The sequence below is a fragment of the Polistes dominula genome, unplaced genomic scaffold (assembly GCF_049000335.1).
Source record: "Polistes dominula isolate Pdom_NZ unplaced genomic scaffold, Pdom_raw_medaka contig_12, whole genome shotgun sequence".
In the NCBI taxonomy this organism is placed as follows: Eukaryota; Metazoa; Arthropoda; class Insecta; order Hymenoptera; family Vespidae; genus Polistes; species Polistes dominula.
Genome location: NW_028301116.1, coordinates 4,995,089 through 5,014,197, shown reverse-complemented (window position 1 = coordinate 5,014,197; position 19,109 = coordinate 4,995,089). Strand labels below are relative to the sequence as shown.

At 27.7% G+C, this 19,109-nt stretch overlaps 2 protein-coding genes across 3 annotated transcripts; one reads left to right on the top strand and one right to left on the bottom strand.

The window, feature by feature from the left end:
- The first annotated feature begins 7 nt into the window (after positions 1-7).
- Root (ciliary rootlet coiled-coil, rootletin) lies at positions 8-16,693 on the top strand. 2 transcript variants are annotated; one of them, XM_015324433.2, is made up of 27 exons: positions 8-231; positions 6,458-6,550; positions 7,313-7,528; positions 7,649-7,848; positions 7,919-8,303; positions 8,369-8,515; positions 8,585-8,887; positions 8,968-9,204; positions 9,283-9,419; positions 9,506-9,666; positions 9,741-9,871; positions 9,955-10,317; positions 10,410-10,769; positions 10,832-11,024; positions 11,115-11,474; positions 11,544-11,729; positions 11,815-12,059; positions 12,249-12,464; positions 12,542-12,743; positions 12,826-12,938; positions 13,012-13,188; positions 13,249-13,356; positions 13,432-13,611; positions 13,792-14,004; positions 14,077-14,382; positions 14,454-14,837; positions 14,906-16,693. In XM_015324433.2, exons 1-27 carry the CDS (start codon positions 223-225, stop codon positions 15,191-15,193), a joined length of 5,913 nt encoding a protein of 1,970 aa, XP_015179919.2. In that variant the 5' UTR covers positions 8-222; the 3' UTR covers positions 15,194-16,693. The 2 variants fall into 2 exon arrangements, with proteins under 2 accessions (XP_015179919.2, XP_015179928.2); XM_015324442.2 differs by lacking the exons at positions 8-231; positions 6,458-6,550 and adding an exon at positions 6,623-7,192.
- ppan (Brix domain-containing protein peter pan) lies at positions 16,677-18,544 on the bottom strand. Its single transcript, XM_015324454.2, has 5 exons — positions 18,287-18,544; positions 17,943-18,223; positions 17,645-17,855; positions 16,931-17,558; positions 16,677-16,843 (listed from the first exon to the last, which is right to left on the bottom strand). Exons 1-5 carry the CDS (start codon positions 18,305-18,307, stop codon positions 16,746-16,748), a joined length of 1,239 nt encoding a protein of 412 aa, XP_015179940.1. The 5' UTR covers positions 18,308-18,544; the 3' UTR covers positions 16,677-16,745.
- Between the last annotated feature and the right edge of the window lie 565 nt (positions 18,545-19,109).

The following is a 19,109-nucleotide window of genomic DNA, read 5'->3' as shown; positions in this document are numbered from 1 at the left end:
ACGAGGGTGGTTCAGGATGAAGGTAGAAGCCTCGCGATACCGATAGCGACGCTTAGTAAAAGCCGACCGTCCGTGGCAAACGCAACCGCACCCTGTTGTCGATCCCCCAAAGAGAACATCGAACATCGAAAAGGGGAGCCAAGAACTTTACACTGCCATTCACGATTCAAAGTTTGACTATTTCAAAATATCTAACATCTTCACCAACATATTTTTGCCAACATGCCACGGGTAAGTTGTTTACAATAAAAAAAAAAAGAATAAAAAACCAAAAAAATATAGGATTTTTTAATATATATATATATATTTTTTATATTAATATTTTGTAATATAATATTTATAATTATATTAAAATAATTTATTATATAATTTAATTAAATTATTTTTAATTTATTAAATTAATAATTCAAATATTATATTAATAATTAATTAATAATTTATTTAAATTTATAATTAAATACAAATAATATATTAAATAATTTTGTTTATATTAAATCATTCTAAATAACTTTGTTTATGTTTAATTATTAATTACGATAATTTAAAGAATAATTTTCCTATTGAAATATAAATTGAACAAAATGAATGTGTGTTATAAGGAAATAAAAGAAAAGATCAAATTCTTATGTTACGATGATCTTTATTTATTGACAAAACTGACATACGTGAGATAAATCGTTAAAAGGTCTCTGAGGCAAGGTCTCTTGCCTCTAACAGGCAAATTAACTAGTTTCACGTTAGCATGATTGATCCTTCCAATTAAATCTTCAAACGTTTATAAATGCTACGTATACTATAACTACCGTAATTTTAGCCTTGTTGTACATGAATAATGATAAGAGCTTTGAACGTTCTTCTATAGGATAATCGTTCATTTTCTCAGCACGTTTTATAATAATTATTAAGTATGTATAGAAACGTTATGTACTTTCATGTGAAATAATATCATACTATTGGAATTTATAATTGTTGGTTATCGTATTTCTCATACGTCAATGATCGCGTAATTATTAGTTTCGTACTTTTCATTGCCAGTTTGGTGAGTAAAAAAATAAGTAAAGAAAAAAGTGTTCAATATTTTTCGAGAGAATAAGCTTCTTGGCAACGATGTTTTACGGTTATAGTAATGGCCAGTGGTCATTTTCACATAAGACTGTGTGACGCATCGATGGAACACACGTTAGGGGACGACTTCGTTTGAATTATTGTGTAAGCTAGTTAGTCACGTGTTTCAATCTCGTTCAGGTGACTACAAAACACGTGCATATCGAATTAATAATAATTAAATTTACTTAATCCTCGTAGTCATCCTGATGATATCATTTTAATTTTAATTCATTGATCTATTTTTTTTTAAATCTTTTAAACGTCATAATTTGTTTCATTTTCTTGTTATTGTTTTACGTATACTAAGTAAGTTAGATTAATTTTTTTTTCTAAGACCATGTTATCGAATTAAAAACGTATTGCATTAATTAGAATTATTTAAATCGTGGACTATGATTTCCTGTGTAGCTTGTCATCGCATATGTTAGTAAGCAAACATTGAAAAATAATGAATTTATTCATTTTGATGGTAATTTCCATGACGTTGCAAAAATGGTTTTATCTTTCGTAATATATTTTATTCCGTCTTATATGGGCTATTTGATCAAGAAATCTATTTCCTTAGAAGAAGATAGAAGGAATATAAAATAAAAAATAAGAAATGCGTTACACAACGCATGAACTTTTAACTTGCCTTCAAAATTTGTCACAGGTCGTTAATAATTACTTTAGAATAATTTAATTATTAGGAAAATATGTATATTTCTGTAAAAATATACTCAAATTGTTGTTATATATATGAGATATAAATTACGTAAAATTATTAATTATTATGAAATTACACCATTTTACTATATATATATATATATTAATAATTAATAATAATATTATAAACATATTACATAAGACTATATTGATTATAACATCTCGCGCATTTATCAAACTTTTTTATTTCTCTTCGGTTTTATTTCTATCTGAATACAAGTACAAAGTACAAATTTTTAATGAAAGAGAGAGAAAAAGATACTTATACATAGTAAATACACATATACATTTAAATACAATGCTAAACAAAAATATTGGCACATGATTTTCCTATAGTATTTTTAGTAAATCTAAAAAAAAATGATATCAAATATATCAAGATAATATTTAATATAAATAAATATAATATAGTATAATCTTCTAGAATTTGTGTTTACTTGTTGATGATAATATAATATAAATATGAAATAATATATTTAGAAAAAATATTTTATAATATTTTTAAGAAGCCATTGTAATTAATGCACAGTAAAAAATAATAAATGTACAAAGAAATAATTTCAACTAAACACAATATTTTTATTATATTATTTGTTTATATTATAGAAAATTTGAATTCGTATCAATAATTTTGCTCGGCACTGTATAAGAGTATCGATCATTTTCTAATAAATAGATTATTTATTTATCTTTTGTAAAAATGTAACTTAAATCTATCGATATAGATCACTTGAAATAGAATTTTAAATTTTAAAGGCGCCAGAGTCGAATCAATTCATAGTCGCAGCAAAATTATTAATAGACCGATAAAGTAATTGCAATTTATGCATCTTTTATTTTTGTTTCGTTGCTTAATTAATGTTAAATCTTTTCCATTATGTTTATAGAACAATTTTTCGAGCACGTCCAATACGTATATATGTATGTGTGTAATATTTTGTGCTATCGTACTAATTTGACAAGATTAGTGGTATGTGTTATCGTATCAGTGCGATTAGTGAACATTGACCACTGTTAATTTCCACGAATGATGCAAAATTCTTTATTTTTATCAATGATTTTTAAGGTCTTGCCCTTTCTTTACTGTAGATCGATAATTATGTAGAATTTTAAAGATATATCTATCCACATATACAAAATTGTTTTAAAGTTGCTAAATGACCTAAAACATGTTCTTAAATTAATTTAAAAATCACTTACTCTTTTTTTTCATTTTTCGAAATTTTTTAAACTTGCATTTAATCTTGTAAATTTTATGATCTAATTGTAATACATAAATTAACTTAAAAAGTTTCTCTTACAAAAAAGTAATCAACTTTTTTCAAATTATTTTGAAAAACTTTGAACCCATCTTGTAAATATGCGAAGTTTTTGTCAATTTTATAATTTGTATTTCTATGACTCATTAGTAAACAGAATTCCATCAACTGTACGTACGACGCCGGTTAGTCATTCAGATCTTAGATTCGATATGAAATTGTAAGTGTTCACGGTCAAGGACAACGTTAGTAGTCGTTCTCTAAAACTATGCGACCACAAAGTTACGCGATGCATAGAATTCTCTCACGCTATGGTCATAGAACATATTGTCCAACATAAGCTCTAAGTACGTATTTCAATTCACCTTGGAATTTAGATCGAGAAGACGATTGGAAGATTAGTTTTTTTTTAAATGACCCTACACCTTAAAAAACGAATAAAAAAAAAGAACATAAAAAATAATCTTTTAATGTGCATTAATTTAACAAATTTCGAGTAATCTTATTTTCAAATTAACTAACAAGTTATAACAAATATTAAAAACTAATATTTACAAGAATTTTATATTCAACACTTTTCATTCCTTTCACTCCTATTTTAAAATTTTAAATATCATTCCATACCTTGTAATACATCAATCTAAAGATAATTAAAATTTACTTGTAAAATATATTTATATATATCTCTATAAAATTGATCATTCTTGGTATTAGCATTAAACTCTTCCAATTATCTTTAAATTCTTATAGAACATCCTTCAGATGTAACAGGAATTCTTCAGTTTATTTATTCCCATGAAGTTAAGTGAGTTAAATTAAATACTTGTATGGTAGGAATTTACGAAAATACAAATATTGTATTCTACAAGTATATAATTTCTTGAAATAAAAAAAAAAACATGAGAAAGATTAGACTCTTCCCTTTGGAACTGGACTTAGTATTTAAAATAATTAAGGCTAATTGGATGTAAATATATGAATTAATTAATGAATAATTTAATTGTTATCAGGAGACAATGTTACATAGTATATAATATAACATGTCTGAAATGTAATAAAAATACAATTGATATAGATTGTATTTTTTACAGACATTCGCTCATTAGAACTTTGTTCGGCTGTTATCAAAAAATAAAAGAGTAAAATGTCTGTAAAAAAATTACTGTTTTCCTTTATGGAAGACTACAAATAAGAAAAGTATCTACCAAGAAGTAATATGTTTGTTATCGTTGTGTTCGAAGTGCGAAAAAGGGATCAAGCGGAAGGAGATGTGGGGAGATGAAGGATGAAATTAAGTTGAAAAGGAATCTGTTGATTAACCACGAAGACAGAGTTTGTACACATTTATTCGTATAGATATTACTTTAACATGGTTCAATCCGGTATAACCAGAAATTATTCTCTACATTGAGACTTAAAACTCTAAAGATTAAGTTTGTTTTATTTATATTTTTTATTTAGAATTTTTTCTTCGAATGTTAGACAATTTGTCTTCATGCGATGAAAATAAAAACAAAATATGCTTGATTTATTGTCTAGTTCCAAAGTTTAATCATCATTGAGACAAATAATCTTATCTTATGTTAGACTCTCTGCCTCATTAATTTTATTTTTATAGTTTTGTCTCCTTCTCCTTCTTCTTCTTCTTCTTTTTCGTGTTTCGAAATTTGTTTAAAAATTTAAAGACTCTTTTGGGTCACTTCATCTCAAATCACATATTTATCGATAATTCATGATAAAGACTATGATTTTGGATCGGTGTTATAAGCTGTTAGAACATATTTTATCTGCCCTAGGGTTATTACTGCAGGTGTAAAATTCCCATGGTGTACCGTAAATCGCATGCTATCACGAAAATTAATAGTCGAGGCATGTCGTGAGTTCATACGAGTTTACTGTTTAAAATCATATGAGAGAGAGAGAGAGAGAGAGAGAGAGAGAGAGAGTTTTCATCATCAGCACGTAAACCAAAATTCTAGAAGATTATCTTCCTTTTCTTCTTCATTTTTATTTACTCAACTTCAAGAATGTTTCTTGTCAAAAACTTTACAAATGAAAAGGACAAAAAAAACAAACGAATTGAAACGTGACAGAAAATGTTTCTTATAGATTTATTTAACTCATTCTAATCGTCGATGTATACTCCAACTGGATCCCCGAAACGTGCAATTACAATGGAACCATGTAGAAAAGTTTTAATTAGTTTTAGGAACATTCTTTCCAGCTAAAAGTTTACAAACTTTATCTCCGTGGCGAATTCGGTAACTAACACCGTTGTCTCTTTCTTTCTTCTATTTCCCCCGCCCCTTTTTTTCTGTCTTTTTTATCCGCTAAATTATCTACTACCGATCCAACCACCGAGTTTTCCCTACTTTCCGTAGACATGCGATTTCACTCGACGAGTTCACGAATACCTATTTATCATCGATTTTTTTTCTCTTCTCTTCTTCTTTTTCTTCTTCTTTAAATTCTCAAATTGCTGTAATTTGAATTGCACGAAATCGAATAATTTATAAAATTTCAACGGGATCACGTTACATGACAAAATACTTATCCTTTTTATAATATTGGGTTGCCCAGAAAGTTCGTGTCGATTGATAAATTTTTATATATAATATAGTTTTCTTAAAATCGGCATGAACTTTCTGTACAATTCGGTACATTCATCATTAAATTATCCGAAAAGTTCTTATTGATAGTTGACAAAAATTTATGTAAATATATTACAAATATTAATCAAATTATGATTTATTTTTTATCGATGATTGAGAACTTTGATTCCAATGTGATTGGTCAATGATTTTAAGACATTGTGCAGCGAAAAATGATATTGCTTGTACGAAAGTTAGAATAATAGTATATTCGTGGGTGATATCCTCTAGGTAACTGTTTAAGCATATATCGATTGGTGCCATTCAGTGCCTGGTAGTGGTTCATGCTTCTTCTGCTTGTATTTTCTGAAGACAAAGAACTCTTCAGGGGGGTTATATTAATGCATTGTTCTTTCAAAATCGCGTATTGGAGTATAGTGAAGTTGAGGGTACTCGTCCATGTGTTGTTTAGATTTCAGTTCTTTCTCATATCTCTTATCATGCGTTAAGTATTAAGGATTGAAGGGTTAGTTGTTTACAAAAAAATTGTTTGTTTATATAATTAGTACATAACATAAGTTATATACATGTAAGTATGTATTTTGTACATAAATGTTAAAATAAAATATTCGAAAAAATGTTTTATAGAAAATACACGCGTGTATAAAGGGTTGCCTACTGTCAAGAGCAGTGTAGAGTTCCGATTATTGATAATTGATTATTTTTTAATTAAATATAAGAGTTATTTAAATTAATAAGCTATTAGGATTTATTATTTGTGTTAATATTATTTAGACATTACCTAAAAGTACCGGACAATTAACATCCAGAGGACCGATGGAAAGAAGGAGACCGCCATTACTCAAAGGAACAAGTAAAATAAAAGAGGTAAATAGATCAACAATTAATATCCTAATCATTTTCATAATCATATATAATTTTATTTTAAAATTGTAACTAAAGAAGATGTGTCATAAAACAATGATAAAAATGATTAAATTAAAGATTATTTTATATGACATATGATAGAGAATTTTTAATATTCGTTTGAATTTCGTGCCTAATTTAACTATTTTTCTATTGGACAATTCGAAGCGTGACAGGTTAAATTAGCCAATGAAAACGCATAGAATAATCTCTATATGAATTTTTCATAAACTTTAAAGATAATAATAAAAATGTTTAATCTTATTCTTTAGGTTAAATTAAATAATAAAATATATATTTTATAATTATATTCTATATATAAGTCAAGTAATAATTAGAAATAATGAATTTTTGATTTATGTCGATATTTACCATGACAACACGTAAACATAAACATAATCTATGAAAGAAATAGGATGATTTTTATTTGATCGTCCTATTTTCTTTATTAATATATACATATATTATTAAATGTTATTTATAAATAAGAATGATTTATATTAAATTTGCATAATTAGTGAAAATATGTTGACTGGAGTTAAAAGTTATATTTTTGACAGTGTAACATAACCTATTTTAGGGTTTTTTACCATTACCTATAAGGTAATATTTAGTGCTTAATGTTTTTTCTGTTTTATAAATATTTGATTTATATTACCTTTATGGTAATATATATATACATGATATATGTTACCTTTAATAATTTTATTTATATTATTGTAGTCTGAACGTAAAGCTAGTAAAATGGATCCCACATATAGTACAGTCAGTTGTCCTGAGGATGACGAAGAAACACTTTCACCGGAAGCTTTAGTAAGACAAAATTATGAATTGAGACATCGATTGGAAGAAGAAGCGGCATGTTACAAAAGACGTTTAGATACATATCGTCAAGCTCAGCAACATCAAGCCGCTCTTGTTTCTCGTTTACAAGCTAAAGTAAATTTTTATTCTTTTATACATTTCTACATCTACGATACAAATTTTTTTTAAATAAGTAATAACTCAATAACACTTGTAAAATCAATAATGTAAAAATCTATAGAAAAGAATTGATAGGTTTTACAGTATAAACAAAGATGCTCAGAATTAGAAAATGTTATGGCTGAAACTGCTGCGATAGACAATAGTAAATTACCTATTCAACCGCAAAGTACATCTGCATTAGATGTCGCACACCAAACGCTTAGAGAAATGCGCGAAGAGCAAATTCATGATTTAGATACCGCATTAAATAAACTTGCAGAAGAACGTAAAAAGTAATTACAAACAGTCATTATATTGTATAGAATATTTATAAAGATCTCATATATTTTTTTTATATCATAGATGTGAAAAATTATTAGAACTAAATACATCTTTGAAAGATCAACTGGAAGAGACTAGTCAAACTAATGAAGCTTTAACAAACGATCTTCAAAAACTTAGTAATGATTGGGACGTTTTACGAGAAGAATTGACCATAAAAGAAGAAGAATGGAAAGAAGAAGAACAAGCTTTTAACGATTACTATACTTCTGAACATAACAGATTGTTAAATCTTTGGCGAGACGTTGTATCTGTAAAAAGACTATTCGCAGATATTAAATCTTCTACAGATAGAGATTTATCAAAATTAAGTAATCAAATAACATCTACTACTAACGATATTGTCTCCACTTGTAATAATACAAGTATTTTTATGAAGATGCAAGCAAATTTAATTCAACCATCGGTAAGTTCAATGATTATAATAATTTAATGTATTATTATAGCGTTGGAAATGTTTATATTTTGTAGGTCGCTCAGCAAATTCATGAATCGCAGATAGTAATGGAAATGAAGTCAGAAATGGGATCGCTAAAACAACAGTATGATGTTGCACAAAATGAAATCCGAATGAAAGATGACAGAATTAATCAATTGATCCGTGAAATACATGCACTGGTAATAAGCACTTACAAAGCGATAACAAAACTTAATTTCTATGTGTACTGTTCTTTTCTCTGCATTTAGGAAGAAAGATGCGGAGAAGCAGAAGCACAAACAAACAATATAACACGTATGCAAGAAGACATAGAAGTTTTGCAAAATGCGTTACGGGATATAGCTCATACTGTTATTCAAGATGCTGAGACACGTGATAGTGAAAATACGCAACCTCCTCCTCATGTTCATTTGTCACCTACTGGACCAATTCCTCAAAGATCACCAAGGCGAGGAGGGAGAGCTAATACCATTCCAGCTTTCGCAGAGAGTACTATCAGTGCTGTTCAAGCTGCATTACATAAATATCAGTTAACGATACATGATCTACAAGTATACAAATATTTGCAAAATTTTTCTTTTTCCTATAAAATAATTACAAACATAGTTTTAAAATGAAACTTTTATTACAGGTGAAGTTACAAACTCATAAAGAACAATTATCATCATTCCGTAAACAAAGTGAAAATGCTGAAGAAAATGTTCGAACTTTGCAAGTTAAAGTTACAGAACTTGTTGAGGAATTGGATTCAACGCGTTCTCAGTGTACACAACTTGTACAAGAGAAAGAAGTTTTACAAAAAAATTTAGATACTATTAAAATGGAGAAAAATGTATTAGAAAAAAATAGAATGGAAATTAATGCTATGGTATAGTTCATTTTTTTAAACTTAATTATATTTTGTTAATATTTATCTTTTTTTAAATATTGAATTATTATTTTAAAGGTTGAAACATTAAATGCGGATTATGACAAAATACAAAAGGCAAATAATAAATTACAAAAAATGTGTGACAGTTTAGAAGATGATAAATTGTATCTTCAAGGCGAATTGGAAAGATTATCAAAAGATGCGGAATTACGGTAAACTACCTGTTTTTAATTACTGTTGTATACCAAGATTTTAAAAATATTTTCTACTAACAGTTTCTGTATTTAATTAATTTCAGCGAATTAAGTCTTCGTTCAGAAGAAAACAGATGCAGCAAAATGAGAGAAGAGCTTTTAACGTTACAAGAAGAATTAAATAAAACGTACTTAACAAAGGATATGCTAGAACAACAAAAATTAGAGACAGATGCATTGATTTCACAAATAGAGAAAAGTAAAGGTAAAGTTTTCATAATATTTTTTTATTTTGATTATTTTATATTGTTTATTGTCTAATAATTATTTTTATTTTAGGAGATCTTGAGTTAGAATTAGAGCACTTGTTATTAGAAAAATCTGATTTAAAGGAAGTATTGTTAAAATTAGAGTCAGTTTGTTCAAATCATGAACAAGATAAACAAAGATTGCAAGAAGAATTAAAAAAGGTATGTTTTTTCCCAATCATAAACGCAAATAAAATTAAATTAAGAAAGAAAAATATAAGTATTTCTAAATTTATATTTTTTAGACTACAGAAGAGAAAAATAAACTTGCTAATCAATGTACGGATCAACAAGGAGATTTAGGTTCCTTAAGAAAAGAATTATTACAAGCAGAACAAACGCGCTTAGATTTGGAATCCGATAAAGTTACACTTAATGAAAAAGTTAAATTTTTAGAAATTGAAAAAGAGAAAATAGAAATGGAATTGAGTCAAGTAACTCGTGAACGCAGTGATTTAAGTAATCAGCTTTCTGTACTTGCACGAAAAAAAGAAACGTTGAACGAAGAATTAATGAGAGTTAGACAGAGATTAGAACAAGCTAATGAAATGAATTCAAGAATCAATAGAAGTTTGGAAGATCTTGTAAAAGATAACGAAGAAAAACAAGTAATTATTATTATATATTATTATAATTAATATTATTTTTTTTTAAATTAGTAGCTAATTTAATTCTAATTTATAAATTATTTTATTTTTAGGTACTCTTAGAAACAAATGAGAAAGAACTTCAAAGATTACAAGAACAAATAGCTTCGATACGTTCTGAGAAAGAAACTTTGGAAGGAGTTTTATACGATACTCAAACTAATTTGGAATCAACGCATATAAAAAAGTCTCAATTAGAAAAAGAGCAAAAAGAATTGTTAATAAAACAAGAAACTTTGAAAGGACATATCGGAAGATTATCTAAGGATTTGGAAAATAGTCAAAAGCAATCACAAGATATCAAACAAGCTTTAGCACAACAATGCTGTGACCAAGAAGCCAATTTTCAACAAGCTCTCTTCAATTTAAAAAAACAGAATGAAGAAAACGTCAAAAAATTGAACGAAGAGAAGGTAGATATATATATAATATTTTAAATATGATAATTATTGATTCGTTGTAATTTGAATCGTAGGAACAATTGAAGGTAACGTTAGAAAAAAGACTGCAGCAATCTTTGTCACAACTCGGTGGAGAAAAAAATGACGAAATTAATCAATTGCAACAACGAGTTCAGGAATTACAACAGTATATTGAAAATTTATGTCAACAGCACGAAGAAGTTTTACTCAGAGCTGAAAACGATAAACAGCAAGCTCTTTTAATTGGTACATTATAATATTACTTTATTTTATTCATATTTTTAATGATTGATGTTCATAAAACATATTTTTTTATTGTTGTTGTTGTTGTTATAGCTCATCATGATCAACAAGCATTGATGGAGAAATTAGAGAACGCCTTGCGCGAATTGGAAGAAGAAAAGGGAAACTTAGAACGTTTGAAAAGAGATACCACAATCCGTAGCGAACAAGATCGTAATAATCTTAATCAATTACGTGATAATTTGAATCGTTTTAAAACAAAATTAGATGAAACGAAATTGAAGGGAGATGAAGATAAATTGAAGCTCGAATTAAAGATCGAAGAACTTTTGAAAGAACGCGAATCCGTTCAAAAAGAATCAGAGGAACTCAGAGTTCAATTACATATGGCCGAAGATAAATTGGATGGGCTTCATAATCAGTTGCATGAAACTGTTAGAAAATTGAAAGACTGTACGTTATTCTTCTATTATTTATAATACATAAATAATTTATTATTAAGTAGACAATTTATTATTATAGATGAAAATGTTAATGATACGTTACGTAAAGAATTAGTGGACGTTAGACGACAATTAACAGATTCAACATTTGAAAAAGAAAAATATAATACAAGTAATAAAGAATTGAGAGAACATATTAAACGTATTGAAGGTGAGAAACGTGAACAAGGAAGAGCTTTAGAAGAAACGTATCAAAAAATTGCAGGTATTAGATTTAATTTCTTAAAAATACATTTGCAAGAATATTTTTTTCATTATTTCTATTGATTTTATATAAAATTCAATAATAGCATTAGAGGATGCAAAAACAGGAATGGAAACGGAAAGATCTCGTCTTCAAGCTCAATTTCGAGATATGGAACGTGATTTGATACAAGTGCAACAACAACTTCGTCTTACTCAAGATGAGTTACAAAAATCTACTGAAAATAATGCACAGGCACAGAATAATGAAAAAGAGTTACAAGCTAGATTAGCAAATGAAACGGAAGAAAGGGAACGTTTACAACTTCAATTACATCAAGTTAAAAAACAGGTAAATTATTATTACATTTTCGCTTCTATTTATTTGATCAGAATTAACTAACGTTGCATATTGATATTTAATTATAAATGTTGACTTTTTATTTAAATTCAAAATGATTTAAAATTCTGATCCAATAAATAGAAGCCTTAAGTTATATTCTACTTTTTAGTTTCTAAACATAATTACAAAATGTTATAGGTATTGGATTTGGATAATAGTTTAGAAGTAACCAGACAAGAATTAGGTAAATTACGATCACGTTCAGATGAAGAGGATGAAAGATGGAGATCACGCGAACAAGAATTATTATTACGATTGGAAGATAGTCGTTGTCGTGAAAGAAAACTCGAAGATCAAAAGCACAATTTAGAAGTTTGCTTAGCTGATGCTTCTCAACAGATTCAAGAACTTAAGGTAACTGTTTCCTAATAAAAAATAGCATTCAAAAAAAAATATAATTATTAATAAATTTTTAATATACTTTATATCAGGCACGTCTTGGAGGATCTGAAGGAAGAGTAAGAGCTTTAGATGCACAATTATCTCAATTAGAAGTTGCTAAAAAAGAAGTGGAACAAAAACTAAGTAGCATTGGTTTAACGTTGCGTCGTATCGCTGGTATTCAAATGGACGGTTCTGTAAATATGCCTTTTAAATTGATGAGCCCATCGAGGAGATGGAGTCCTGCGAGAGGTGCGAAATTAATTTTATTTAATAAAATTAATATATTTCTTATAAATGATTTATTATATTTTTAAAATGATTTATACAACAGGACACGAACACGGTGATTCTAGTAAAGATATTGTGATCGATGTTGATCCAGAAGCTGTAAGAAGAGGCATGAGATCTCTTATGCAACAAGTAGCTCAAATTGAACGTGAAAGAGTATGAACAAAATTATTATTTATCTAATGATGAAATTATCTTCATAAATTATATATTTTATTTTATATTATAGGATGATTATAAAACGGAATTGTCCAGTGTAAAAACACAACTTACCGAGTATCAAGAAAATCAAAATAAAGTGGATGAAAGATTAAATAATTTATTATCAAGTATCAGGACAATGCAAGAAGAAAAAAATTCTTTGGAAGCTAGAATATCCCAGAGAGAAACAAGTCATCAAAGTCAAGTAAATATATTATTATAAAATATATCAGTAAATTGTTAATAATTTAATTCATATTTTTAGATGGATATTTTGCAACAGAAAACGGATGAGTGTGATCAGCTTCGTGAAAAAGTTATAAGTCTTGAAATGATTGTTAATTCTGATACAGAAGAAAAGAATTTATATGAAGTAAGAAATTAATATCATAAAAAAGTATTAAAAGTGAATTAAAAATTTTGTTTATTTTTATTTTTTTATTTTTAGGAAAAACTAGAAAAGATGAAACAAACGTTGAACAGAATGGAAAATGAAAGACGTAATTTACAAGAAGAACTCAGTAAAAGTGAAGCTCGTGCTACTAAATTGGAATTACAAAGAATGTCATTAGATGGAGATCTTCAAAGATTACAAATGATGCTGCAAGAGAGGGAAGCAAATGTTCAGGTATTTTATTTTACAAGTGTGTAAAAGTGCTGGCTGGTCAGGGGAATTCCCTTATTCAAAACTAGTTTATGTAGTTGCTCGATAGATGACTCTTCACTTATGAGCGCGAATTTTAAATATTTTTAGATTGCTTACGAATAATCAGTGACACGAATTAATTAATTATTTTATTTTAATTAGAAATTACAAGATCGATGTGAATCACAAAATCGTACGACTGCTGGTTTAGAAGAACGTTGTGCGTCTTTAAAATCTACGATAGAACAATTGAATCTTGCATTGGAAAAATCATTTAACACGGAAAGTGAATTGAAAAATGAAATTAATCTTTTGCAACGTAATCTCATGGAATCTACTACCTGTTCTCAAAGTAATAATGAAAAATTGAAACAGGTATGTAATTTTAGACAAAGATATTCATAAAGATTATATCAATTTTATTTGTCATTACATATTAAATTGCAGTTGCAGAAACAACTTTCCAATACTGAAAATGAACGCAGAGTTATGGCTGAACGTTTGGATTCTGTTCAACAATCTTTAAGTGATTTAAGACACATGAATCAAAATCTTCAAGATCAAGTAGCCAGATTGCAAACTGAATTAGCTAATAACGAAGTCCAACGATCAGGATTAGAAGCACAATTGAGATTAACTAAATGGCCACAAGAAGGAAGTGCAGATAAAGATGAAGATTTGATGAGACAATTACAAATTATTCAACGAGAAAAAAGTGAAATGCGAGGAAAATTAGACACACTTAACGATAAGGTAAAAGAACAATTATTTTATAAAAATGTATATTGCTATTTACATATTTTACAATTGAATGAATTATATAGGTGAAGTTATTAGAAACCGAAAAACGTAGTCTAGAAACTCAAGTATCAACTTTAAAATCAGTTGGTACACGTAGTAAAAGTTATGAACGTCCCGAGAAGGCACATATCGAATTATTAGGAAGTTCTTACAGTTTTGACAATTTAGAGCAAGAAAATAGAGAATTGAGATTAAAGATTCGAAGATTAGAAACACAATTGGCAGAGAAGGAAGCTGAACTTATAAGAACTAAATCTGTCTACACGCATTCGCATTCTGCATTAGAATCTAGTAGAGACAGAACAGGAGAAATAGAACGATTAAGAGCAGCTCAACTACAAGCTGAAAAGTTATTAGAAGCGAGAGAACAAAGTCATCGTCAACAAATTATACGTCTTGAAAATCAGGTAATATTTATCTATAATAAATGATTAATTGAATTGTTTTACTTATATATCATATACTTATTCTTCAGATTCAATTATTGCGAGAGCAATTAAATCAAGAAATTAAGAGACGTCAATTATACGTTCTTAGAAGTTCAAGAGCTGGTAGAGAAATGCAACAATTAAGACAAGCGTTGGGTGATTCTTTAAGAACTGTAGCACAAGATCCATCTCTCGATGCAGTACTTTTAGAACACGAAGCTCGTAAACTAGATAATACTCTGACGAGTACAACTAGTTTACCGCCATCATTGGCATTAGCTCCATCATCAGCGTATGATAGATCTTCCACTCCATCGCGATTAGAAAAAACATAAATTTTGACTGAACAAAAGTAACAAAAAAAAAAAAAATCAACTGCCATTGTTCAAGAGAATATATTCAGGGGAAATAGTATAATGATCTTTCATATATATGTAACTGTTGTTTGATATTCTCACAAATATTTAGTCGTAATTAGATTTAGATTTAGAATGTAATATCCATTGATAGTGCTTACATTCTGTTTAGGCCATTTATATCTTAACAATGAATATCATCTTATTGGTATTCTATCATCTTTAAGTATAATGATTCTTAAGTGAACAAATTTTATTTACAATTAGATGAACGTCACTTTTATAAAATGAATTTCATATAATATTATACTTCCACAAAAACTGGGTTAAAAGTTACGTTATAAACGATAGAAAATATTAGGTCTCAAATCAAGTGTTTTTGAAAAATATATACACATATATATGGTTTGTCGTAAGTTACAAACATATTAGAATTAACAGAATGCTATTATCGTTCGCTGAGATCAAGATTTTTATAGCATTATTTATATTATTACAATTTTTTAATTTATGTACTTATATACAAAAATTATATTAGATCAAAAAGTTTTTATAAATGTGATAGATGGGACATGGAAGCTCATCGTAACGTTTAACCGTCCAACAGTTGTATTCTTAATATATTTACAATTTATAATATATATTACTATTTAATCATTAATTTTTATTTGAAAATATTTAAAAACATTGAAAACTTATTAAAATTAAAAAAAAATCATGTAGGAGTTTATAATATGTCAAAAGAGGGCAGTGCCTACAACAGAATATACCATAACAGTAAGAATTAAAATGCTATGTTTAGTCTCTAATCGAGACTAAACAGTTACCAAACAAAAGCATTGTAGAAGATTGCTTCTGATTATATATTAGGTGAAAATTAGGGTATTTTACACTAGGAAAATACTACAAGTGAAAATGTAGATTGCAAAGAATGGATTGTGTCTGTTCTTTATAATTAAGAATATAGACATTCAGTCCAGAGATGGAAGAATAAATCTAGTTCGTTTAAACTGACATGTTTCTACATATATAAAAAAAGAAAGAAAAACAAAAAAGTACAAATATTCGGATAAAATATTTCTAATATACCACAAAAAAACCTTGAGTCGGCAAACTCGAGTAAAATTGTGTTCATGTCTTCAAAACTGATGAACGATTTGCCAATGTTTTATAAAATTTATTATTACGATGGATGAAATTGTCAGATCTGTTATTTATTATCTTTTTTCTTATCATGGCTATATAAATAAAGTTACGAGAAAAATATTGAAAATAAAAGCAGGAGACATAAGTTCGAATATTCATCAATCGTATAACTTCGATAAAATGATATCATACACTTTCGTAACGTCTTGTTATTACACGTGCGTTTGTGATTTTATAAAAATATATGTAGTTTAATATTGCAAAATGAAAAATAATGAATTGTCTATTAAATAGGCTAATCAAATAAACAATGCAGTTAAATTGAAATAACAATTTTATTAGCCTACATTATTTTTTGTTTTTATATTTTATAAAAATCTATTAGTTATTCATTTTCGGATGTATTTCTTTTGAATTTTTTTGGTTTGTACCTTGGTACAAACTTATGTCGCCTTTTTTGACCAACCTTTCCTTCAAATAATTCTGAAAATTACGAATTTATTACAAAGACGTTCTTATTAGTTATTTTAAAAAAAAACTTTATGATAAAAATTTGTATAATATATTTACCCTTTTCAGGTTCTTCTCCAACTTCTTCTCGATAATATTGAGCATCGTCATCTTCTTCTACAACGCTTTCTTCCACCACTTCTTTCTTCTTATGCATTCCCTTCATTGATTTTTCTTTAAGTTCTTCTTTTTTCAATTCCTTTTTCTTTTTATTTTCCTCTTGTATCTTTTTTCTTTTCTCTTTAAGTTTTTTCTTCTCATCTCGTTTCTTCTGTATTTGAAGTTTTTCTTCTTCAGTTTTATGAATAAATTCATGGTACAAAACTTCACCATCAAGAAGTCCACTTTCTACTTTCATTAATTGTAACGTAATCCTTGGTCCTAATTCTGAAAGTCTAATAGCACTAGTTGCGTTTTCATGATTTCCTCGAGAAGATAATTTCTGTGGTAATGTAACGTGACTATTAGGATCATCTTCAGCTTCGCTTTCAGACACTGTCGACTTGGTTAGAAATTCTGAAAAGTCTTGACACTTTGAAAGATTTGGTATTTTAGCTCTTACTAATTTTGTTACACTCTTAGACAAACCAACGGGTACAACTTTAATGGCATAATGTCTAAAGTCAATTGTTTTTGTAGTTGTATTATAATTTAAACATACACAACGACGAATAGTACTTAAGTCAACCTGCAAATATAAAATAATCGTTGCATTAAATTTAATTCATTTAAATATATCAAAAAACATTTAAACTCCTAATAAACCAAACTTACATTGGTTAAGTTTATTGTCGGGAACATGTTTTGAAACATCGAAGCTATTAATTTTAACTGCATACCCTCGCCACTAAAGTTATTTAATACGATTAAAGGAGAATGTTTAAAAGCTTCTTCGAAAACCATTTGTTTTTTTAAAGCAGATACTACATCTTTTGCTAAAGAGAAATTATGTACTTTAAAGGTAAGCGACGGTCCTCTGGGTAACCTGTTATATAAATATTAATTGGTTAATGTTGTTAACACTAAAAATTATGATTCATTAATGAAATTAATAATATACGTATGAACTTACTTGCAGAGTTTAAGATACATTCCAAGCTCTGTTCTTGTAAACATACATAAATGACTAACATGGAAAACACTAGCAACTGATACAAAATCCTTAATACTATTACGTTTCCGAGCTTTCAATGAAGTAGCAGTGAAAGGTTCCATAACTCTACGAAAATCTTTAGTTAATTCTATTATGTGTTCTCCTGGTAAACCACGATGAATTACAAATGAATGAGGAGCATTTACTAATTCAGGCTTCTCTTCTGTATTTAGTTGTTTGTTTCGTTTAACACAACGTCCCTAAAATGATAAAAGATTTTTATGCGTAACAAGAATGCATAATTAATTAATATACGTTATTACCTTCTTTTTACGATGACCCATCTTTTTTGTTTTCGCTTTGAGGTTAAGTTTAAGACCACGTGTTCAACCTACACAATTAAGTTTTTTTTTAAACTATTATTAAAATATTTTATACAAAATTATTTTATCAAAACAATAAATATATATATTCAATATATTCCAATTTATCGATTAATTTTGTATAAAACTTATAACACATATTTAATTATTATTTATCACCAAAGATAAACTCCACAGCAATCAACGGCGATTGAAGCGCCGTTTAGAGAAAAATCATGTAACTAAAATCTTGTTTCGAACATTACCGAAAGTACCGTTCATATTATTTGTTTATATTTTTAAATAAACAGAGGCAAAACGGAGCTAACAATAAAAGAGACATTTCGCACGTTTTTTAATTAATTTCGAATCTAAATTTTTCTATGAATCGAAGTGTGTAAGGTATACTTTTTTTAATTTTCCAAAATCAAATTAATTTTCACTGAATAGTATATGTATATATAAAACAAATAATATGATAATATATAAATGTTTAGGTAAACAAATAAAAAGTTATGAAATATCCTAGAAAAGTATGATTTTACATATACGCACACATTAATCCATATCAGTCAACGGTTTTACGATGTTACCGTAATACGCAAGATGTTATTATACGTTCTTCACCTTTATCACATCAGACAGTCTTGAAAAGTCAGTGAACTTGTGTTGATTACTTGGTAAGCATCTACGATCATTTTATTCTATTTAATCTGTTCACAATTTCGATCTTGGTTATTAACAATAATTAGATTAAGTTTATAACTCTCTATACGATCGATAA

What these genes read in the sequence shown, in the direction of transcription:
- Root (XM_015324433.2), top strand. An exon ending in AAAAATTGAACGAAGAGAAG is followed by an intron (nt 10,770 to 10,831) that starts GTAGATATATAT and finishes TTTGAATCGTAG; the next exon opens with GAACAATTGAAGGTAACGTT. An exon ending in AACGTATCAAAAAATTGCAG is followed by an intron (nt 11,730 to 11,814) that starts GTATTAGATTTA and finishes ATTCAATAATAG; the next exon opens with CATTAGAGGATGCAAAAACA.
- ppan (XM_015324454.2), bottom strand. Translation starts at nt 18,307, where the DNA reads ATGGGTCATCGTAAAAAGAAG. An exon ending in CGACAATAAACTTAACCAAT is followed by an intron (nt 17,559 to 17,644) that starts GTAAGTTTGGTT and finishes TTATATTTGCAG; the next exon opens with GTTGACTTAAGTACTATTCG. An exon ending in TGGAGAAGAACCTGAAAAGG is followed by an intron (nt 16,844 to 16,930) that starts GTAAATATATTA and finishes CGTAATTTTCAG; the next exon opens with AATTATTTGAAGGAAAGGTT.